This window comes from Dysidea avara, chromosome 12 (genome assembly GCF_963678975.1).
Source record: "Dysidea avara chromosome 12, odDysAvar1.4, whole genome shotgun sequence".
In the NCBI taxonomy this organism is placed as follows: Eukaryota; Metazoa; Porifera; class Demospongiae; order Dictyoceratida; family Dysideidae; genus Dysidea; species Dysidea avara.
This window is the reverse complement of record NC_089283.1, coordinates 16,692,146-16,715,954: the sequence shown is the minus strand read 5'-3', so window position 1 is coordinate 16,715,954 and position 23,809 is coordinate 16,692,146. Positions and strand designations below refer to the sequence as shown.

The 23,809-nt window shown below is 37.7% G+C and overlaps 4 protein-coding genes and 1 long non-coding RNA gene across 5 annotated transcripts; 2 read left to right on the top strand and 3 right to left on the bottom strand.

The window, feature by feature from the left end:
• Positions 1 to 1,171: 1,171 nt before the first annotated feature.
• Positions 1,172 to 3,076, bottom strand: LOC136239751 (E3 ubiquitin-protein ligase RNF19B-like). The gene is made up of 4 exons (XM_066030479.1): positions 2,920 to 3,076; positions 2,755 to 2,859; positions 2,243 to 2,702; positions 1,172 to 1,904 (listed from the first exon to the last, which is right to left on the bottom strand). The coding sequence occupies exons 2-4, from the start codon at positions 2,845 to 2,847 to the stop codon at positions 1,405 to 1,407; spliced, it is 1,053 nt and encodes a 350-aa protein (XP_065886551.1). The 5' UTR covers positions 2,848 to 2,859; positions 2,920 to 3,076; the 3' UTR covers positions 1,172 to 1,404.
• Positions 3,077 to 4,611: 1,535 nt separating this feature from the next.
• Positions 4,612 to 9,789, bottom strand: LOC136239750 (uncharacterized). The gene is made up of 3 exons (XR_010693569.1): positions 9,605 to 9,789; positions 4,768 to 4,851; positions 4,612 to 4,711 (listed from the first exon to the last, which is right to left on the bottom strand). It is a non-coding gene; the product is annotated as an uncharacterized lncRNA (long non-coding RNA).
• Positions 9,721 to 10,546, top strand: LOC136239748 (dynein light chain Tctex-type protein 2B-like). The gene is made up of 5 exons (XM_066030476.1): positions 9,721 to 9,875; positions 9,934 to 10,067; positions 10,110 to 10,179; positions 10,229 to 10,292; positions 10,343 to 10,546. Exons 1-5 carry the CDS (start codon positions 9,814 to 9,816, stop codon positions 10,388 to 10,390), a joined length of 378 nt encoding a protein of 125 aa, XP_065886548.1. The 5' UTR covers positions 9,721 to 9,813; the 3' UTR covers positions 10,391 to 10,546.
• On the bottom strand, positions 10,471 to 11,110 carry LOC136239749 (cytochrome b-c1 complex subunit 6, mitochondrial-like). The gene is made up of 3 exons (XM_066030477.1): positions 10,953 to 11,110; positions 10,659 to 10,844; positions 10,471 to 10,604 (listed from the first exon to the last, which is right to left on the bottom strand). The coding sequence occupies exons 1-3, from the start codon at positions 10,989 to 10,991 to the stop codon at positions 10,572 to 10,574; spliced, it is 258 nt and encodes an 85-aa protein (XP_065886549.1). The 5' UTR covers positions 10,992 to 11,110; the 3' UTR covers positions 10,471 to 10,571.
• LOC136239747 (inactive hydroxysteroid dehydrogenase-like protein 1) lies at positions 11,040 to 19,475 on the top strand. The gene is made up of 9 exons (XM_066030475.1): positions 11,040 to 11,265; positions 11,331 to 11,377; positions 13,073 to 13,148; positions 14,907 to 15,017; positions 15,693 to 15,796; positions 17,103 to 17,137; positions 17,190 to 17,274; positions 17,326 to 17,391; positions 18,924 to 19,475. Exons 1-9 carry the CDS (start codon positions 11,064 to 11,066, stop codon positions 19,341 to 19,343), a joined length of 1,146 nt encoding a protein of 381 aa, XP_065886547.1. The 5' UTR covers positions 11,040 to 11,063; the 3' UTR covers positions 19,344 to 19,475.
• Positions 19,476 to 23,809: the final 4,334 nt, after the last annotated feature.

Sequence of the window (23,809 nt, the reverse complement as noted above, 5' to 3'; positions counted from 1 at the left end):
CCCATTTTGCTGGCATAATGCTTGATGCTTTAACCTATTATGCTCGAAATTATGCTGGCATAAGTGGCACAATCCTAATTCAAAGAATAGTCTTTTTCTTATGAGTGATTCTAATAAATTCGCATTTTTGAATATTATAAATGTTGTTTTCCATTTATTCACCCATCTTTCCAAAGTATTTATATCCTTCTGAAGTAGATAAGTCATCTTTTGAGTTAATAGACGTATACAGAATAACATCATCTGTGTATTACCTGACAGTTGACAGTACCTATGTTATTTGGTAAAATAATATAATAATGGGAAAGAACGGTTCCTTTTGGAACTCCTGATGTTCTTTCAGTTGTACTGCTTTGCTCACAAAGTGTTGTATTGAACACTTAACATAATGATCTAAATTTATGATGGTGTGATACTTTGATGAAGGCCTTAGAAAAGTCTAAAAGTATTGCATCAGTTTGGCTGTTGTAAAAGAATTCAGCAGTCATCGATAGTTAATAAAAGTTGTGTTTCACAAGGTTGACTGTGGAAAAAACCATGTTATTCATTATACAGAAAAAACAATCAACTTTCAGATGCTTTCCAAGTCACTAGAAAGGCATTGGAAGGGCCATATATTTTCAATTTTCCACACTTTTCCAAGAAGTTCTTTGGAAATATGGCCCTTCCAATGTCTTTCCAATGATTTGGAAAGTACCTGAAAGTTGATCATTGTACAAGACATTGAGAAAAGTGGGAGAAGATCAGACTTACATCTATATGTGTTTTAAGATCTTAAAGCAAATGCATGTCAATGATAATGATACAGGTCTATAGCTACATATTACAGAGGATATATGTTATAACTTCTATTGCTGTGAACATTAATAAATGATGCTGGAGAAAATTGTCTTCGGTTTATAGCTACATATTAAGAATGTGAGGGGTTCACTGTTTACTTGTTAGCCCACTGCATGTACATGTAGCTACATAGACCAGTAAAAAGTTTAATTATATAACACAAGAGGTCAGATCATATGGCTGATGGAAGTATGAGTTTAATTTAAAAATCTTTACGATAATTTTATATATTAACATTTGCATGTAACTCTCTTAGAGGACCGATAATAGCTGGCTAGTCTGCCACCTTATTCTATGTACTGGTATACAAACACGGTATTGAAGTTTGGCGTTTTAGTTCACATTTGCATATTATGATAATTACATGCAATAGCAGCAGCTCTAATTGTACACTGGATATCCACAGGCTCAGTCGATCAGTGTACTTTTAGAATACATTACAAAACAAAATAAAAAGAAAACCACATAAGAGTTTGTATAAAATTGCTGTATCTAATGAAGCTATATGCACGTAAACAATTACATAGCTAATGTCCATGTCATCAATTATATGCATGCACTGTCTTATCCTGTAAGCCATCGTATAAAAGATCTAAACCATGACTGATTCCTTACCACCTGACCAGACAGTTGGATTGGAGCCACTTTACATCGATATGCATAACTTCCACATGGCCATACATCACCTTGACATATCGAAAGACAAATGAAGCAAAACTTAGTTGAACATTCCATGCATGTCATCTGCTTGCACAGTCGTGCATGCTCAATTAGAACACCACATTTAGGATTAGGACATAGTCGACGTGATGGACATATAACACCAGAATATGCTATTCTTTTTAGGGGAGCAGTGGTGAGCAATTCAAGTAGACTGGTTTCACATTCTGGATTTCCACACTCTGTAGAACTAGAAGGTTGCTTCCACGTGCGAGCACAGCGGAAACAGTGGTCTGCTATTTTATTCTCTGCAGCACATTGCGAACAGTGTACTCTGTACTTTGCTTTATCCTCTCGTCTGCCATAACAACCACAACCTGGACACTCCCACACCTCATTATCCTCTACATGACATTACACACATTTTATAATAGTAATACTATACAAAGACTTGTGCTTAGACACAGTATATATAATTATGTACATCCTTACACTGTAAGGATGTAGTAACACTAAGAAAACATGCAAAACGGAATTCATGACATAACACAAATGCCATTATCATCTGTAAACCCAGTGTATAGCTACACATCTCAAAGCTTTACAAGCCACACAAAATTAAAGTGCATGAGTTCATTGGAATTAAGTTGAAGACACTTGCATTGTAGCACATACCGTCCTTCATATATAGGTAGCTACAAATCAATTATTATGCATACTAGTTTCAATTGTACTTACGTACTTATAATAAGATTCTCAGATAATTTATCAGCCAGTTTGTATATTCCTTTCTTGTCAACTAAGCCATACTGTCGGATGATTGATAGACTCCATTCTTTGTGGCACACAGAACACTTTACCATCGTTTTTCTTGTCTTTGCAGCCTCACAAGTATTCTGCCGTACACAGTCACGGCAGTACAGATCACCGCAAGGCAATTTAAGTGATGGAGAGTGAAAACATATTGAACACGGCTGATCTATTGTAGGTATTTCTGCAATAATCGACTCAATTAGCTCATCTTTGGTCCCTCCATGAAGACGGCGCACAAGGAAAATGTTAGAATTCTCTTTAAGCTCAGGATAATCTGACAACACTGTATTGTCTAGCAAAGTTTTCCCACCAAAAATCAACTGTTGATCATTGGCCTGAATACCAAGCTTGTTCTCAACAAGATTCTTGAAGTGTTTCACAGTTACTTGCTATAGCACACATAATAATAATTGTTGTATATGTGACATTGTGCCATCTAACCTCTAGTACTGCTGGAACTGTGATGGGCAAACTTCTGTTTTTGTGATCTTTAACAAAAATGGTGCACACTGGTACTTGCTTTGTTCTTTTCATATCAGACTTAAACTATTACACAAATGATCTATAGCTTTGGCTTATTATAATAATATCATGTGATACACCCACCTCTTGATGAAGTCTTAAACCATCAGATCTAAAGTAGCTACTTACCTGGTATAGGCAAGCTGTACTTGCTCTGTATACCTTTATAGTGTGAAAAATATCACCAGGTGCTTTTATATGAATAAATTGAATATATAGGAGACAGGCATCCTTAGTAAACACAACTTAGATTAAAAGGTTTTGAATTATAATTTTACAACTGGCAAGCATGGAAGCCAGTCCAAAAGTCGATGTCCCATTGTATACAATACACTCCTAGTGAATGCATGTAAGGTTCTAAGAATCTAAGAAGGGGAATTTTGCCTACATGTATGCAGCCATAGCTATACCTAGTCTATCCTATCCCTTACGTACTTCTCCCACACTGTACTGTAATTCCCCACATACCCTGCCTCAGGCAGTCCTGGTTTAAATGTTTCTTGGATGGTATTTTAATAGGGTATGCATGTTGTCATAGTTATTTTATATCTCCACTGACACATTATAACTGTGCACCCTTGGAGGCAATAATGTTTATATGTATGTACACTGCTTGGGCTCCCAGATGGAGCCTCCTTATAACAGACTGTTTTTAAGTCTCTTATACAGACCACTACCAATTTACCATTGAAACAACTTCCCTCATAAAAGTCAGGCTTTATCAGAATAGTTAGTCATGCAGTGATCTGTTATTTCATATACTAACTACATCTGTTTTTCTTAAAAAGTGTCATGAACTTCAGTGACCATTTTTAAAGTCAGGAATTACCTGGAAAATTGCAATGGTACTTTTCAAACTGTATAGATTGTTTACAGTTCACATAAAAGTTGTATGGCTTATGTGTACACATATATGGTGAGGTTGTTGACAACACTTATATGCTATTGAGGAGGTATCCCACCTGGCTATGTTTACAGCCATAACATGGCTCAGGGATGAAGTACCTTAACCTCAATAGCACGTAACCCTGACCACACGCACGTAACCCTGACCACACGCACACAGTTATTATACCATGGCCATGAAGGTTTCTATAGATTCCTTTGAGAGAACACTTAGCCTAACTAAACTAATAATTGGAATCTACATAGACAGCTTATCAAAAATGATTAAAGCTTTGTACTGCCTCATAGGCATATGTGGTTAGGGCTACACCATGATAACCCTGCAGTTTCCTTTGATCTGAGGTGTCAAAGTGGTGTTTAATTCTGACACCTATTATCATGGTGCCAACCATCAGTGGTTTCAATGGCTTTCAACTATAGTAAAATGAAAGAATGGATCCTTAACCAAATAACTACACACGTGCACTTGTAGTCGCATGCCAACTCTCAACTAATGTCTTTCAACTAAGCTGCATCTTAGAAGGTATGAGTTAGGTATTTAAAGTTGCACTGATAACATGTATGATGACAGGCCACTAGCCCTTCTTGCGGTACTGATATTTTGATTTGCAAAATATATTATGTACTAATAAAACGTGTCCCTACTTTCAAAACTTTGTGATTATCACCTCAAGCACAAGCCAGGTGACTTTGAATGCTGTGCATACATCAATCTCAAACATTACCACCACGTAAACTATAGTACAAGTAACAGTGGTTAACTGTAGATAGCCGATAATAGCAACGTCTACACAAAATTCCTGCTACAATGTTGTGAAGTGGATGGTAAGGTGAACACATACTATTTGGAGTCTCAGGACCCAATCACAATTGGATTTGATATAATCATTAATAATACAGTTTATAATAACAATTTTCTTTCTGCTTGTGTATATACGTGTAGTAGTTCAAATCAACAAGTTTAGAGTGCCTGCAAGTGGAAAGGAGGGTTAATATAATAACAGAAGAAAGTAGACAACATTGTACCTTTTGCTGGCGGAATCTTCCAGTGATTCTCATGTCTCTCTCCATCATCTTTCTGTCGTGACCATCCACAAACAACCTGCGAGGCTATAGACAAAGTGCGTTACAGCAAGCAAACTTTGGAAAGTTGGTGAAATGGCATATACTAATATTTTTAAAAAAAATTGTCAATTTAAAAATGAAGTAGGGACCTATGCAATAAAAAGTAGTGAAACAAGAGATGAATGATGGTGTTACAGCATAGCTCGGTGGGAAAGTCCCTACTTTGTTAATACATAGATCCCTACTAGTGCTGCCACGATAGAGAAAAACTCTATATCATATATCACCAAGGTTTATGTCGCGATATGAACATATATCACGATATAAAACTAACTGTTAACATTTGCAAGACAAACATAAAGTATACATACTCTTCATTGTAAGTTATTTAAGTTGGATGTATACCACAAGCAAAAGCTACTCGTTTGAAATGCATTTTGCTACTGCTTTACACTTGAGACAAGTGGCTGGCACTACATAGAAACCTTAAAACCTCCCAGTTTACTTTGGGGTTGGCTTGTTTACCACACTAAACCATCAACACATAACTTAATTAAATGTCAAATATGATATGTCTGGCCTCCCCCACATCATTATACTAAGCAGCGCCACTATCGCACAATGCCATAATAGTGAGGTGTTAATGCTTCAATGCCAAACTAAAATAGGTCTGTTGAACTGATCACCCCAAAGACCTAAAATGCCACCTTTAAAAATCATCCTAGAAGCATCTTATGCAACAAAAATCACCTTTGTGCCATAATATTAGTCCTTCTAACATGAAATACAGCATTTAAAACAAGAAAATGCTTACCGGTGACCGGATATAGAATTTTGAAAAATCGCCAAAACTTGAAATTTCATCTGCCTCATTCACTGCCTGACCACGGTCACAAGCCCAGAGGCCAAACAAAGCAGCACACAGCCACCATTTTATGCCACAATAACAAACTCACCAGTGGGATGTGCCTTTTGGGGTTCCGACGAATGCGTTCCCTCTGCACCTTGTCTTTCCTTTTAACTTCAATCAGATAGGTCATCTTCTTCAAGCATCAAAACCATATCGAGGCATTAATTTTCCATATCAACACTTTCTTTCAACAGCATACTTACATGCCACAGAATTATTTTGGAGTTGGACTTCAGAAGCGCTTCAGTCCCGGCACTACTATAGGAGGTATACTAGCTAGATATCTGCAACTTCGCAATTGGAATCTTGTTTGCGATAGGTTCATGACCACAACCATCAAATAAAGATCTAGGGAGACTAATAGCAATAGAGTACAGAGACCACGCCTCTTAACAATCAAACTATTTACTTAACAGTAAACAAGATATTAGCTGCACACCCCTTGGCTGACTCGAGATACTCTAATACAACAGTCGCTCTAATACAACTAACAAATACTCTAATAGAGCAGTCACAAGTTACACTGTAGCTAGCTGTGTTACAACAAAAAACTACACAAACTTAAAACTGTCATTTAAAAATGAAGTAGGGATAACTGTTGCCACGATACACATCAATAGTATCGATATAACAAGGTGGTGATATGATATGATATAGCCAATGAATTATATCAATGCTGCATACTGCTAAAAATAAACAACAAACTAAATCATATACTATGTAGTGCGTGCATTGCTAACTATTCATATACACTGGCACTATGTATGATGACGCTGTTAGTAATATCAACCCAGCCTATAAAATAATAATATTACTATTTTTCAGATATCTAAATACCATTTATCTTATACATGGGTGTAATAATTATGGTGACAGTGTTCTGACAAGTGAATTTGTTTGGATAAATGAAGCCCATTCATTTATACGTACAGAACTCCATACTTCCTAAACCAGTTTATAAATTTTTAGCTTGCTAAAAAGAGAATGATTCACCTAACTAACAAGGGATAGCTGTCATAAACTAGGTTTTGAAATGGTATTGGAACAGTTTCCCAAGACTTACTTGTGATAACAACATATAGTAGGGAGTAAAATGACTGGATATAGCTGATAAAAGGTGAAGGCACCTTGACTGCATTTTTTAAATCAAGGAAAGTCATCATCAAAGGGTTTTTTTTTGATAGCACTTTAGAGTAAATATGTGCCTGGCAGGCCAGATACGAAACCTTTCTGGACACTGGTATCTATCATACTGTTTCTCTCAAGTACATTTCAAGGCGTCACTGGTTTTAGGAGACATACATCATCAACTTGTTTTACTTTGCATCAGAAGTGTGTTTCACTATCATTGTTTTCTGACAGCCCTTGCTTTACTCCTGGTAATACAAAGAATTCAATATACCCTTCACTTGCCTATGGGGAACGTGATAGTGTAAGGTAGAACTCTGTATGTTTGTATTTGTGAATTGTGACTGTTTAATTAAGTGACTATAGTGTAGTTTGCCTATTGTCACTGTGCAAATCAATCCTTTGGTTGTTACCACTTTGAAGTGGCATAGCTTCTTGAATCCTACGCTGAAATTAACAGAAAAAAAAAAAGCTTCTTTGTAAGATAGGTACTTACAAACCCTATGAGGTTAAGACTATAAGCAGTTATTTGTATAGCACCATACAGTGGTGGCAACACTCTTCTATCCATGTTATTATCAACTCTTTGGCAGAAAGGTTTGGGCTTTAAAGTTCTGTATGATTGTTAGGGTAACTTTAAATTTACAACTGGCTTATAAATAAAATGTAAGCAAAACGTACAGTTTCTCTCCCGACAGTGTATTTTTTTTATTGACGGCAGGGGCTGGGGAGGCCACAGACCATCCCCTCCATAATCTGGCTAGCCATCTCAAGTCATCTCTTAAGTACTCAACTATCTTTTGCTTCAGATTACTCTATAATTCACCTTTATAATCAATCAACAATCCAAAAACCATCTACGAAACTATCTGCTTGCACAACTGACTCCTAGGCAATGTTTCAAAACGACAATCGAGAAAAGCACCTCTAAAATTAATTTCATAACAGGAATGTTGTGTGTGACTGACATAGAGATAAGTTACATAAGCACTGTAAGTATGCACTGCTGTGTTTGATGAAACATGCTTTATACTCTGAAATTTTACAATCTCAGAGCATGCATGCTCAGCATGCATCTTAGGCCACTCCAAATAAATTCTCAGTTTTCCATCCTGGACTCAGGCATATTTGCATGCGGGCAGGCAGTCCATTTCCATTATAAGACTGGCAGCTTTTCAAGCAATCATTTGTCTGGAACAACCATAAAAAGCTACATAAAAGCTAACTCATGCCTACTTGATAACACTGCTGACAAGTGAGCTGACACTATTACAAGATGGCTTTTATTGAACTTGTACAATATACAAGAATAGCTGGAAAATAATAGACTAATGAAATATTTAGAGCTGACAATGGACGATATATGCAATGATGTTTTCTTACGTCACTAAACAAAATGGCCGTACTAGTGTGGGGACTTTGTACAGGGAGGTATTGGGCGAGATATTGTTTCCCTATGATAGCATTTATAAATTCGAGAAAGGGGCATATAGTGTACAATGCAATACGAATAAGCCTATTTGTGTCCGATTTTAAAACTTTTGGTCTGCTTTCCTTGTTGGAGCACGTTTTGCATCGTCATGGTACATTTACTACTTCTTACCTTTATTATGTTGTGGTTCCAAGTGTAGAAAACTACAGACAACATTCATTTCGAATACTGTGTGCTAGTCTCTGAAGCCTCCACACTAACACGGCCATTTTGTCAATTATGACATTAAATTTCATCATTGCAGATAGCGTCCATAACCAGAGGACGGGAAACTTATTTGGATCCTCAGCATCGTCTGGACCCTTAACCATAAGGTGCTTCCTACGCCTATGTAGCTAGCCAAAGTTTTAATCACTTGGGTATCTCAGCAAGCTTGTCGCTGCTACTTGCCTCCACACAATCACCTTATCGTCCTATTCACATTAAAGAACAAGATTAATGTAGCAAAGAACATGAGATTAATTCAAACCAATTATGCACCTATCAATGTGTTGCCCCACTACCCCCCCCCCCCCCCCCCCAGGCTGAAGTGGGGATTTGACACAGAAATTTCGCCCCACTATGGGGCATTTGACAGTGAGTGTCACCCCACTATGGGGGCATTTGACACCTTTTTTAAAAAGTCACAGTATCCTTGTGTCAAATCCCCACGCGAGTCCCCACGGCATACCTTGGGCTTTATAGGGGGGATTTGACATACTTAGTCTGCCCTACCATGAGGCATTTGACATTCGGCTGTGTCAAATCCCTACTATTGCCCAATATAAGCCCGAGGGGGGTAGTGGGGCAATACCTTGATAGGTGCATTAATAGATGGTGTGGATAGTCTGGTATTAAGTACGTGGAGATTCCTATCTCGTGGGGTGTAAAGGATCCATGCTTGATATGACTACTTAAACCGGGGGCGGTGTCACTGTCAGTAGAATGGCTTCACAGCCCGTTCTTTTCTACAACTTTTCATACTTAGCAAGCGACAAAATATTCTCAAGCGTCACTTTTTCCAACAATAAGGTAAATGCGGGTATTTCCGGACAGCGCACAATTCCGGACACTTTGGCACCTTTACCAAGCTAGCCCAGGAACGAAACAACGGATTTCCTTGAAATTTCTGGTGTGAATAGTTATTCTTATAGGGATTATAAAAATCGAAAAGTGTGTTCTAGTTGATTCATTCTTGGGTGCTATACATAAAGTGTCCGGAATTGTGCGCTGTCCGGAAATACCCGCATTTACCTTATTTGGTGGCAACAAAACACCTACAAACTCACTTTTCCATCAAATTCAAATTCATCCATCTTTCGTAAAAGAAAACCAGTCAGCCACATCATGGATCCGACCAAGGCAAAAGCCGGCACCATCTCCGGCCACATCATTTTGACAGCGAACCTCGACACGAATTCGGAGACTAGGCTCGTACGGATAAATTAGAATACAGGGCGGGCTGGAGTCGACACGACCGCATCGCGGTATTGATGAGATGGAAGCTGAAGAGGAGCCAGCTGCTAATACTTATATTATTAGACCGAATTTCAAGCACAAGTGAGAATATTTTAGCGTAGTATGTTTTGTTTAGTTAGGTTGCTAATGGCAACAACAGATTCAAGCCTGCAGTAGTCAAAGATGCAATCCACCAGATACTACAAGAGAGGTTGCATGAGAAACAGTACAGCTCAGACCAGGCAAATGTCTGGAGCAAAGAAATAAGCAATGCCATCACACAACGGCTGAAAGGTACGGAGACTGTTAGTACCATACAAATATTGTTGTTTTCAGAGTTACAATTTGAACGATACAAGTTTGTTGTTCAAGTGGTTATTGGAGAACAAAGAGGTGAAGGTGTAAAGTAAGGAAACAGCCTGCCGTCTTCCTAATTCATTTTTGTCTCATTTCAGAATGACATGTCGATGCTTATGGGACTCAGATACTGACAGTTATGCTCAAGACATTTTTATGAATGTAAGACACACTGACATGTAGTAATACTGTTTAATTTTCATTTATTCCAGGATTCCTTATTCTGTGTTGCAGCAGCTTACGGCGTTTTCTTTTACTAAAATATATTGGGACACAAATCTTAGATATTGTATAAAATGTATGCTCACGTCACATTCAATATCACAACATGCACTCAGTGTTGATGGCAACCACACAATGTATTTGTCAAATGTAGATAATATACAGAAATAATATAACAGCAATAATACTATAAATACAGTTCCTACTATTTCCTTAGGTCTATTTCAGATGTTTGAATAACGTTTTTGATACCTAAAGTACAAAACAAGTGTAATGCTCTCACAGAACGATTTATGATGTACTTACGCAGTCGTCACGGCAGTGTAGGAAATCAAACAGCTCCTGTGTGCATGTTTCGGTTGTGTTTGACTTGCCGTTGACACGATTGGTGCACTCTTCCAATATTTCATTAAGTTTTCTACATTTGCTAACTTCAGAGCACTTTTCTCTAATCTCATCTATCGGGTCTACAACGTCTTCCTCCTCTTCTTCCTTAAGACATCAAACAGTGCGCATCAATAAGAACATACCAAGTATTTCAAATAATTTACATTTGCAAGTGAACTGTGTTACGCTAAGAATTATTTTATTGTCACAGACCTCTTCAGCTACGTCTACTTGTTCCTCTTCTTCTGCCATAACTTGCGAAAGGATCGACCAAATCACTTATACACTGCTTATATAAAAATAGCCGACAGGCGTATCAAAATTATGGCAGATAGCCCGCTAAGGTTCTTGAGAGAATTGCTTGACCCGTATGAACCGTTATTGGATCGTTTGTTTCTGTTTGGGACCGTGTATGGCACTTGGAATGTTTTTAAGTGTTGTTACTACGTGCTGAGTGGTTTCAGGAGGTATATACTGCGAATCGGAGCCAGTCCAGTCACTGTAGCTAAATTAGGAGAGTGGGCGGGTATGAATAATGATTGTCACGTGATACTTGTATTGATTTTTTTACTCTTGCTTTCTACCCTACAGTTGTCAATGGAGCTACTACGAGCTTGGGAACAGCTTTTGCTCTGGATGTGAGTTAATTACATAATCTTGTTCTGCATGCTAAAAACCAATCGCCACATGGTACACAGGGTTTGTGCACAAAGTATTGTGGTGTAATTCTTAACAACTGTTGCTAGTCTGCTGTTTGTGTAAGGTCTGTTTTTAATGGTATACAATGTGATGAACAGGCCTACTTGTTTGCTCACAATGAGTATCTCTGTCAGAAGCTAGGATTTGGTGTGCCTGAAAATGTTGTTTCAAGGCTAAAACCAACAATCCATGTCTATTGAGAATGACCTGACTGTTAAAAGAAGAAATGTCACCAAGCTTCGTGCTAGCTCCAAGTAGATAGAGTAATGTGTATGTTTCCCCAGACTTGACTCCTAAAAAGTAAAGCAAACAACTGTGAGAAGAATCAAGAGCTAGGAAAGCAGCAGGTAAAAAGGACTTGTACATTAAATTTGGAACGATTAACCTGACAAACCTCTTCTGTTCTATGTTAAGAATGACTGTATCCTTTATCCTGACCTTGATAGTGTCCGACAAGCAACAGTTGTTAAGCGTTTTACAAGATTTTGTCATCATGGTATATTTCACGTGCAATCCTTCTGCATATTGCACCATTTCAATTACAAGTTTGTATTTTAGTGGAAGTCTTACCATTTAGTATGTCACAACTATTTAGGTAGTCTCCCTGGTTTGACCCTGAGTGTTGGCTTGGCTGAAATCCAGATAGCCTGTATATAGCCTACCTATATTAGTGTATGGCATACCTTGTCTGCCATCTGTGTTTATCCTACTGAAAAATATGTACAAGATGAATTTGTTTAATGCAGCCATCTGTTCACTCCCAGTAGGCCCACATACTAGTTTTGAAATGACTAGGAGATTTTATAAGTTACTGAACTGCATGTAACATGCCACATATGACTGTCTTAGCAAAAATCCACCTAGTTTGCACAAACATGCATTTTGAGAAAAGGAAATTTTAACTGTTGGTGAAATTACGCATGCTACAAAGAAACAGTACACAAGTTTTAACTGAGCTGTTACTCAGGGAAGCCAGTCTCAAATCAATTAAACCTATAAACCATTTTAATTCTCTGCTCATGGAGAGTTAAGAAACCTTTGTTTCGTTTCTGTAGTCCCAATGGAATATGTGTCTCGTGTACATTTGTTTACGATGCATTATACGTACATAAACAAAATTGTTGTCATTTCTTCAATAAAACCACCTTCATACTGTATGTGTATGTACAAGTGACTACAGGGTTAAAACCATATCTTTGTTGAATGGAAACTGAAGTTATGGCTGTGAATGTAAACATCTGTAGTTTATTTTCAGTATAGTCACTGTACAAAAATCAATTTCCTTGCTCTTTCTTTTGTCTGATGCTGTGACTCCAGTTCTACTTACCAAAATAGGCTGTTAAACTTTGGTGATCTATTTCTTGGGACACAGTAGATAATGTTGAAAAAATAAAAAGAAATTCAGAAGGTGTGTGAGCTTGGTGGGTTTTTACTGAGATGGTCATATATATGGGTATACTTCTTACAAATGACTGACCTCACTAAGATAATCTCTCATACATACATACAGCAGCCTAGAATAGTGTACAACAGAATTAGCTTGAAGTAAAATTTCACCAAGGGAGTGGTGATTGTTAATCAGGTTTCACTGTACATATCCGACATATCTCATTTGTACTGGGTTATTCTTACAGTTGGCTGAAAGGAACTTCAAGATTATTTTAATTGGAAACTCTGACACCAAACTGCAAAACACTGCAAAGGAAATTGGTGAGTAAATTTTGTGAAAATCTGGCTGTTGAGTAGTCTGTGAATTTAGCAAATGGGTAATGTTTTATTTACAAAGCTCTTCCGCTTTTATAAATTACGTAAGTTTCTCAAGCTTGAAGTGTCCATTTAGCAACCACTTAATAGTGTCACCTCATTATAGTGCTAGGTCTTGATACCTCATTACTAAGACCACCTGACCATGTCAGGAAGGTCTCTAGAATGTACTTCATGTACCGTATGACAACAAATATTGGCGAAGCTAATATTTGGCGATTTGCTATAAAATTGCAGTTGGCGAAATGCTCTCACTGAAAAATTGGCGAATGGCGTTAGTACGATGCTGTACTGACTCGCCGCATTGTACTGCTCCAATTTCTTTCATAGCCACAGCCACTTTCAGGATTATTTGCTGTCTGTAGGCATACTCGCCCATTTATCAATGGCTGCACACGAATTCATGTCTGCTGCTGTCTGCAAGCTTACGTGGAGCCACGCCCACTAATCAAGTATGAGTTCTAGTCAGTTAGCCACACCCATTTACATGCGTGGAATCACGCTAATTTACCAGTTTCAGCAGTATCCACGAAGGTTTGTGAAAAAACCTACTTCAACAACTGCTTGGCCCAAGGTTTACTTGTATCTGTTTAATGTGTTTGTTTATGTGAAAAAAAATTATCAACAAGTTTTAAATATATATATGTATATTGACGAAATTTAAATTTGGCGGATTAGTGACGAATCGCCAATTCGCCAAATTTAGTTCACCGCCAAGTTTAAGTGATATACGGTATTAAGACCACCTGGCCATATGATGAAGGTCTCAAATATAGCTAAGGTGTTCTATTATGACTTCTTCATTATGATTAGCACAGCCACCTCTTTATTTGAGGCCAAACTTTTTGGTTCCATAGGTGTTGCTGGGTATTTTCGACTACAGTATGTAACACTTTAACACCTCAGATCAAATGAATTCCAGAGGATACTTTTGCCATGTATACAGTACCTCCTTACAGGGGGACATCTAAATGTACACCGGTGTACATTTCAAAATGTATCCCGGGAAAGTGGTTGCACTTCTAAAGGAGCAAGCAAGCTTGGCCTTGATGTGGATGAAGTAGTGGTACCGCCCTCTGTTTGTTTTATAAAAGCACAGACCAAAATTGATTGTGGGAACAAATTAATGCTCACATGATGATTATCATAAATTGATGTGTTGCTACAAGAAGCACTCAAATGAATGCATTTAAGTATCCTTGCCGTTCTACAAGTTGGGAAATGTTACTTAAAGGTGAGAGCTAGTCTTACAGTGCATTCACAAATGTTTTGGCACATTTTTGAATGCGGACATGCCCACGTTACGGATGACACGAGTTAACCACTCTATATAGGAAATGTACTCTGACTCTGTTTTGTTTAGTAAACAAATTTTAGAAGATGTCAAGTGACATTTCATGACATGTACGTACATATTGTACAGTGTACAGCACGTATCTTCTTTACAACAAGAGTACATAATAATAGAGTAGGGCTATCTCTTCTATTATTATGTACTCTTCTTTACAATGATGTACAACTTTCACTCCCAAGATCAAGCTGACCGTAAGGCGCTACGTACTTACAGTATTCATTTGTGAGTTGAAAGTTCTCAACAATATACGAGTTGTATACATGATACTATATTTTTGCATCAAATTTGTGATATACAGTGTGTCCCTTTTATGCATGCACTTTTATAACTCTAAGATTTCTTTTGTTTAGAGGATGTGTTTGGTACCGAGGTGTTTGGGATATTAGCAGACTTCACTCAGGGCCTTCGTGTGTTTGAGGACATCAAGGAACTTCTTACTGGCCTTGAGGTTGGATTGTTAGGTATGCACTAATTGTATTATTGTGTGGTAGAATTGTGAACTTACACACTATTGCACTCAGTAATATATTCATATGGCTTAGTGGAATTTATTGACTGTTGGATTATATCCCATTCACACTACCTTCTAATGTGGGTACAGCATGGGATGTTTTGAAACGTGAAATGATCGAGCCATGCAAATTCAGGTCCAGCTCCAAGATGGGCTGGCACAGGTTGGCCTAGGCTAGGATATAATGTGAATGCATTCTGGACTAAGCTCTGTCATTATACTTTAGCCAGTGGGTGGGTATTTCTTTTTCCAAGAATATCAAAGTGCGTAGAACAAAACAGAAGAACGACATGTCTTAAGTATGTTATAGCCATGTAATAGAACAACTTTTAAGAGTGTAAAAATACTTAACAGAAGCAAGTTTTGGCTAGTGTTTGCATCATTGCTACAATTTCAGTACAGTTTTATTAAGTGTTTAAACGAAGAACAGCTGTACACTTTTGTAGTTCATTATTTTTAGCATGCACTATCCCCAGCTTGTGTGTTGGAACAGTGTACTGTAGTATGAACAAGGTCTGACTCGAGTTTGATATCCCAGTTGAAACTGCAAATACAATAACTGAGGTTTATAAATGCTAACATTTTTGTGTACATATTTGTGTATCACATAATTTTCTACCTGTAGTAAATAACGTGGCCGTCCGTTATGACTATCCCAAGTGGTTTGAAGAATTGTCCACACAAAGAATGCTTCACTTACTGAACATTGATGTGATAGGAGCCAGCATGGTAATGTTGTATTGTGAGTAGTGTGACTCGTGTGTGGTGTGTGCATGCATGCGTGCGTACGTATGTGCGTGCATTCCCCAGAATGATTTGTCTGCACAAACTCTGTGGCACACAGGTGTCCCAGTGCTAGTTCATTGGCCGTGTGACCATGCTAGCATAGTAGCCAAGGGCTTTGGTTTGCTTTGTGTGTATGTATGCAGTGTTTGTGTTTGAGTGTGTGTGTTTAGTGTGTAGTGTACATGCAGTGCATACATGTGTGTGTAGTGTGTTTATGTGTAGTATATACTAGTATAGTGGCCTGTATGTGTTGTACACTATGGGCCATATCTTAGTATAGAAAGTGTTTATTGAAAAACATGATTTGTGAGGAACTATTACATGGCAGAGGGAATCACCAAACTAAAATTCTTATGTTTTCATTGCTAACAGTAGATTTATTAATCTTTTATTACTGCTCCAATGGCACTCCCATCCTCCCCACATGCATCTCTATCTAAAAAAACTACTATTGTATGTCTATGCATACAGACTTAAAAGCACCTACATATTAATAGCTTCTGACAGGACTGCCATGCTCACTGAATGGCCCCATCTTCATTCCCTAGAACTCTTGCACCACGCAAGCAGCAACTAGTGTTTGTGGACCACAGCAAATCAACTGCATGACATGACTACTCAATTAGAGAGTATTTTGATTAAGGGTGTGCATTCTATTAGGGTAAGTATGTACTCTAATAGAATATTAAAAATGGGTCTCTGTATTATTCCGTGGATGCTTCTGTGATTGAACTGCCTACACAATAAAACAGTGTTTGATTTTTAATGTATTCTTCCAGGGGCAATGGAGCAGGCCAAAAAGTGAGGGGGCCAGGCCAGCTGTAAGTTGAAGACCAAAAAAAAAAAGGGGGGGGGGGGGGGGGGGGGGTCACAGCCTGCTGACAATAGCTGCTCTCCACCAATTACATCTCCTTATTTATAACTACACATACTTAGCTAAGGAATTTGCTACACTGCTTCTCTGAATATCCTGATCCTGACTGTTCTATTAGAGTATCTCGATCTTTTCTTGCAAAAAGTGGGGGGGGGGGGGGGGGCATGGCCCCCCTGGCCCCCTATGTATTCTTCTATTTTACGAACATCTGTCCCACAGATACAGTGTACTTGTATTTTCCATTATTTGTGCCGTTCTGCTTAAATTCGGTTAAGTACTAGATGGTCCCCAAGAAATCAGACAAGTGAGATTCCACTGTACCAACTTATAATACTGTATGTTTATGAAAATTGGTGTTCTTTTTTACGTCTACAGATGACACATACCCTATTACCACAAATGCTTAAAAGGTAACAAGACATGTGTTACTGATATATGTGATGTTGACATGTTCCACAACAGAGAAAAAGGGATGATCATTAACATTTGTTCCAGTATAGCTACAGCCCCACCCACTCCACTGATGACTGTGTACCAATCAGCGATGGTGGGCACCATATAGAAGAGGATGTATGTATCATTGTGTGCACATTTGTAGAGTTACATCCACACCTTCTCACAAGCACTACATTATGAATGTGTCGGAAGAGGAGTGATAGTCCAGGTTTGTGTTAGTATGAAATTTTTTTTAAATGATGCCGTTTTGTAAAATATGTAGTTTGGTTTGTACTTATTTAATCTGTGCTGCATCAAAGAAACACATTCTTGTACCTCTCTGTAGGGATATATCCATCATGGGCAATTTGTTTGTGATTATTTGATAAACACAGGGACCAATAGTTGTGAATTAGTGACCACCATGTGTTGTCATTTCGGAACACTGATTAATTTGTAATGGTTTTCTTTTCCTTCATACCATTGTAAAGTACAAACACGGTAGAATTTAAATATCTATTGAACCATGTCAAGCCTCTTCATTGATATTTTGTATAGTAACCATTGGCTCACATGGAATACTTTCAAGAAGCGCTGAAGTGCATTAAATAATGTCATCGGTTCATGTGGGACCCCACATGCATCGAATCCCTCAGTAGTTGGTACAAACAACTCCCTCAGCAGTACTGTTTCAACTGACTGTTCTATTAGAGTAGTTAGGTGAGTACTTTGTTAGAGTGTCCCAGTACTATTGTTGCATAACCTGTACACAGCAAGGCAAGGCTAAGTAAGCTAGCTAACAAGTAAAAGAATCATAATAAATGTTGTACTTTCCCTCTGGGCTTAGGAGAAAAGTGGGTGGGCATTGTCCTCCCATACTTACTTGCTTAGTCTAGGGAGCAGTTGCTTCCACCCCTGGTACATCACTTGTGTTTTGAGTACAATTCTCTTCAATGCGCAGCCATTTGCTAAATAAAAAAAAACATTGGTATTTAATGGAATATGTATGTAACTAAGCTACGGGCTTTACATTTTGTGGTTTAGTGAAATGGATGATATTTTGTAACACTTAGGTAATATGCTTCTACATTTCTTGACTTGAAGGTCTTGGTGGAGTCAGTACTGTAGGACTTTGTCGTCAAAATTCGGCTATCAATTCAATAATATCCTCACATGTGTTTTTGAAATTTAGCTTAAAAGTTGACAGTTGGAATTGGATAAAAGTGCCTAACAAATTGAGAACCTGTAATTTTTTTTGTGATGTAAAAGTTTATTTTGTTGTTTATGAAGAAAATGTAGAACTAGCTAAAACAAAGAAACATACTTACAAATAAAAATAAAATCTACTCTAATACAGCCTAATTACGTACAAGTACAATTACTACAGGGCTTGGAGAAGGAGAAATCAGTGTCTTTGCACTGCAAAGCCCAGTATCTTAGTATCATACGTGCATTATTCGTCCATAATGAAACTGAAAAGTTGCTGCAACAAATTTTTCTGGGCTTGTTTAGTCGTCTGGCTGACGTGTGATCAGTGATAGTTTGGAGAGTACGAAGAGCGAATGGTGACCAAACAAATAATCGTATAATGGGTTTCATCACAAGGACTTTAATCTTGCATTTAGGACACTTTGCAATATTAAATAAAATACACAACATACACCTGTATCACATATTTCATCACATTTTAATACAGCAGTCACACGTTATTTGGTGGGTGGTGGGGATGGTTTGCTTACTAATTGTACTTCCTTTATTTAGGCTCTTTTACCATCATTTGTACAAGAAAACACAGAGAGGACTTCAATACTTGCACCACCTCCACATGTCTACGCCCGACATGCTCTCAACCAAATTGGATTCTCTTCAAGCAGCAGTGGACACTGGGTACATGCCCTGTTGGGGTGGGTACTTCAATTTGTACCAGACAGTGTGTGGGTATGGTGGACAAGAGGAGTGAACATCAATCTTCGTAGTAAGGGTATTGATGAGAAGCTGGTTAGGAGGACTGCGCTGTTGAACATTCTGAAGCACAGCAAGGACATCAGTTTTGAAGAAACTGTGACACGAAAGAGGTCACAATCACAGCTGGCACCTACTCTGACACAGGAGTCTCCAACAATTGATCGACGGAGAAGTCACAGCTTTCAATCAGGAAATATACTGATCAGTAAACACTAGAATGTAATGTATGTTATCAGTAATTTATCCATCATGCAGGTTTTTAAAATTTGTATCTGAAATTTTGTAATGGTAGTTCTATATAGCTGCATGAAGTGCTCTTTCACAGCATAAGAAATGGTACACTTTGGATTTCATGGCTACCTAGCTATAATATATGGTGGAATCATGTGTAGTGCTAAGCAAAGAATTGTTTTACTCAAATTTGGTTATATATTCCAAGTCATATTATTATATTTGTTGCCTGCATGCTTTTACTAAAATAATATTATAGATGAGTTTCTAGTTATGTTGTAGCTTTATCATGGCAGGAGTACAAGGATATCTTAGTCATTGACATGAGTCAGAGGGTCTGAGGTGAAGCTGATAATGCGTTAATAGCTAAAGATGTTCTACAACCACTGTGATACAGCTGGCTTTTATACAATGGCTTGGAGAATGTTTCGATAGTTGCAGGTCTTTATTCTGGTAAGACACCTAGCCACAAATTTTTGACGCTAATCAATTGCTTACTAACAAAATTCCAGCTACAGGGGCCATTGTCCTAATTAAATAACTAAGACTTGCATTGCTAAGATTCTTCAGTAGATAAACACCCCTCAGGAGTGTCGATGTAATAATCACTTCAGCTCTTATCACATAGGGTTGTTTATCCACTGAAGAATCCTAGCACTGCATTTGATTTATATGGCTTCGTACACAGCCAAGGATGGATGACTGTTAACATCTAGGACTGCATGCTGTGATGTAACTGGCAGTAAAATACTGGGAATTTTGATGAATATGATCTCATATTCAGCTTGCATGCATGTTACACTGACACTGCATTTTGATTGCCAAAATTGGAGTATAAGTATAAACAGTGGACCCTACATGTTGTGGAATTTTTACATACTTCACAATGTTTATATGTATACATCCTTGTACTAGATAGCATCACAGTGGTTTGTCTCAAATAGCCTAGATCACTCTCTCTGTCCTGTAATCATGATGGTTCCTTGCACAATGCCTAGAAAAGAAGAAAAAAAAAAGTAGAATTAGTGCCTCGTAGGCCATTCATTCTTCGCACCCTTAGTAACTGTAGTATTGATCAAGAGCTTGTTTCTAACAAGTCATTGCCTTCATATGCATGTGTTACATGGCATGAAGTCTGTTTATTGAGCTGCTGGTGTACTTTGCAGTAATGAACAGAGCCATTTTCATGTGCACTGATTATGAACTTTATTAACTGGTGGCATAAAGGCTAGCATGCTCCTTGTGCAGCACTACTGTGGGTGATATTCAAAGGTGCTTGTTATTTCTAATTGAATTAACCACAGTGTGAACCATAGATTTATAAACCCCAAGGCCCATACAGGAACCTGGGGTTTTATATCTATGGTGTCACTGCAATGGACAGAAAGTAGATTGGCCATACTAGCAGAGGTATTTATAATAGTAATACATATCAACATTGCAAAGTATCTAAATTCCATGAAAATTTGGGTCTCCACAGATCCAGCCTTGGATCCCCAAGCCAGTCCCTGGGGTCCACTGTTAATACATACCCCCAACATTGCACACCTTCGTGCAATAACTACCAGATTGTCCAGTCCAAGTATAATTCTTTGAAGTATCGCTTCACTGGGATTTATTGTCAATGTGAGTTGGTATATAGTCCTGACCCACTGTAATTATATTGTATGTGTAATTGTCAAATTATGATGTCATCATCATCATTATCAGTGGCGGATCTAGCTGGGATTTCGACAGAAACCCCCTTTAAATTTAGCTCAGTGGCAGTCTAACATTGTAGCACTGACAATTTGTCATAACAAACAACTATATACCGCTGTATTTCAGTAGCATGCATGCAGTTGCACTTAACTGACACCATTTATAGCTATTAAACCCTCAGCAACACTTCACTTTTCATCTCTCACTGCATTAAAAACGATCGAGATACTCTAATAGAGCAGTCATGTAACTACTCTAATAGAGCAATCAAAGCTACAGCTTGTAGTCACCATCTTTGCCCTATAGTTAGCTATATAGCATTCATTTAAAGCATTGGATTTATCGCAATTGGTAATTAAAAATAGCCTAAAATCCAATCTCAGAACTTCTAAAGTCTCAAAATTTTCCGGAGAAATGTCATCAGATGTCTTATTCAGCTATACCAACTTTCAAAAACTCCTTTTTAAAAATCCTAGATCCGCCACTGATTATTGCAAACTTAGCAAAATGAAGTGTAAAACATCTAGTTAGCTATTCACAGAAAAAATGTACCTACAGTGAGAAACTAATAGTACCATCATGCTAAGATAGCTCTGCATACTTATATTAATTATATGAATAATATATAGCTATATGTATAGAATTAAGCTATTTAGTGATGCTGATCTGTATGAATGAATTCACCTGCTTTAGTTAAGTAAGTATTTACTACTAATCTAATTATGCAGTATGTGATCAAGTAATTGATTGATTGTGTTGTGGAATTATGAGTATGTATAATTAGTTAATGTGTAGATATCATAGATAATTCTATGGGGGCATGCCTTCCCTTTCAAAAATCTCAGGGAAAAGTTGTTTTAGCGTTTTTATACTTTCAGGTCATTTAAAAGCCTAAAATTGCAAAAATTCTTTAGCGTGTACCCCCAGAAGCAAATACAACCCCCAGATCCCCCTCAAATACAACCCCAGACCCCCCTCAAATGCAACCACCAGACCCCCAACTTTGTACTTAGAGCTATACAACAACATTAAACATGTATATAACTATACTATAGCTATACTGTACTTATACATTTTCTGCACAAAGCCACAAGTAGCTAAATATTGAAGTAAAAGAAAGTCTTATTTGGAAGGCATATAGCTAGGAACAATAAAATTAATGTAGTCAGTAATTGTTTTAGCTTGTGCAGCTCATGATTAATTTTATCCTTTAAGTTTATGCTGTGTGCACAATTTAAAGTTTAATGGTGCCTGAGGCTTTGTGGATTTTCCAAATTAATTTAAAGATTGTCAGCATCTGCATTTAGGGACTGTGCCCTTTTAGACCCTTGCAGGATTTACTAATACTTTTATTCTCTGTGAACATTCTTATTAGTACATAGTAGCTATATATACCATAACCAGGATTTTTCAAGGGAAGTTTCCCCAGCAATGTAAAGTTACTAGCAGCAGGGGTTGGGGTGCAGCAACTGAGAGATCTTGAATATTTCATTGGTACAAAACTCAACAGATTGCTATAACAGATGAATTAATGTGATAGTTAGTAGCATTATTTGTATAATTATCCACCTGAGACATAGCTATGTAGCTAGTGGGCCTATACATACAGACATCAATCCAGTAATATACTGGCTGGAATCACTTGAAATAATAAAGGTATTGGTTTGCCACAATTAAGTGTATCAAGGATGTGTCTGTACACCTGGGTGACTGTAACTGTGGCTATGTTTTAGTACTGGCCTTGATTGTGTCGTGCAACCTGTCAGAGAGTGATGCTGACATGTCAGGGTTCCAGCAACATAGCCCAATGTGCATGCAGTTCAGCTGCAGTTGGATGATCATCAGGTTCTGTAGCTCAATCGTCCACCATAGAGCTCACTCAGATCATCTTGTGGGCACTGCAACACCTTCCCAGTGCGGACATAAACCATGGCCTCTTCACTGGATGAAACACAGGTGGTCCATCTATGTAACTAATATACACACCACTTCTCCTAGCAAGACAAACCACAAATCAAGACTTAAAATAAAAGGCTATTCTTTCTACCACTACAATGCCCTAACCTGAGACTGTGGTGGAGGGAGGAATTTGTTACGTGCGGTTCAAAATTTGCATTTGAAGCACATAATAATATGTATTTTATATTCTACATTGTCCAAATAGTTTAAAAAGAAAAGAGAGTTTGTGTAGCAAGGTGCTAGTGAATGGGAGGATTGAAGATAGTTCTTGCTGGGGCATACTCTACCAGGAAATTTTTGAAAAACTGTTTTGAAAATATTAAATCTGGAAGTGATTTGAGAGAAGCTTGAGATCTGAAAGTAACTTTAAGGAAATAATGATTTGAAGGACTGGAGATGAAATCAAAAAATGAGTTGCATATATAGGGGTTTAAAACAATTTTTAAAAAGAATAAACTCTTGTTTTATTATATTAATTAAGACAACTTTTAATGGTGGACTGTATTGACTATAGGTTGGCAATTCAATAGGGTGCCAGGACCACAAAAGAAAGTTTTTGGATCTTTAGTCAAATCCTAGTCTGATAACTAACCTACTTACAACCATTTTTGGTTGCTGTATATACTAAGTTGTGCTCATTCTTCACTCCATAGGCTCAGATGTAACTTAGGTTTACCCATACAAACCGGTACAAGATTTAAAATTCTCAATGGTGCAATAAGAAGCATCCACCACTTAAAGATGTTTCTTGATGCAAAGAGTACCTGAGATAAAATATTTCAAATCACATT

Coding starts and splice junctions, on each gene's coding strand:
- LOC136239747 (XM_066030475.1), top strand. CDS start 11,064: ATGGCAGATAGCCCGCTAAGGTTCTTGAGAGAATTGCTTGACCCGTAT. Junction 13,149..14,906: donor AAACACTGCAAAGGAAATTG/GTGAGTAAATTT, acceptor TCTTTTGTTTAG/AGGATGTGTTTGGTACCGAG. Junction 15,797..17,102: donor ATGTGATAGGAGCCAGCATG/GTAATGTTGTAT, acceptor TTACGTCTACAG/ATGACACATACCCTATTACC.
- LOC136239748 (XM_066030476.1), top strand. CDS start 9,814: ATGGAAGCTGAAGAGGAGCCAGCTGCTAATACTTATATTATTAGACCG. Junction 9,876..9,933: donor AGACCGAATTTCAAGCACAA/GTGAGAATATTT, acceptor TGGCAACAACAG/ATTCAAGCCTGCAGTAGTCA. Junction 10,293..10,342: donor CTCAAGACATTTTTATGAAT/GTAAGACACACT, acceptor CATTTATTCCAG/GATTCCTTATTCTGTGTTGC.
- LOC136239751 (XM_066030479.1), bottom strand. CDS start 2,847: ATGAAAAGAACAAAGCAAGTACCAGTGTGCACCATTTTTGTTAAAGAT. Junction 2,703..2,754: donor CAGTTCCAGCAGTACTAGAG/GTTAGATGGCAC, acceptor TGTGTGCTATAG/CAAGTAACTGTGAAACACTT. Junction 1,905..2,242: donor ATCTGAGAATCTTATTATAA/GTACGTAAGTAC, acceptor AATGTCATGTAG/AGGATAATGAGGTGTGGGAG.
- LOC136239749 (XM_066030477.1), bottom strand. CDS start 10,991: ATGGCAGAAGAAGAGGAACAAGTAGACGTAGCTGAAGAG. Junction 10,845..10,952: donor AAGTAGACGTAGCTGAAGAG/GTCTGTGACAAT, acceptor TGATGTCTTAAG/GAAGAAGAGGAGGAAGACGT. Junction 10,605..10,658: donor TACACTGCCGTGACGACTGC/GTAAGTACATCA, acceptor TTTGTACTTTAG/GTATCAAAAACGTTATTCAA.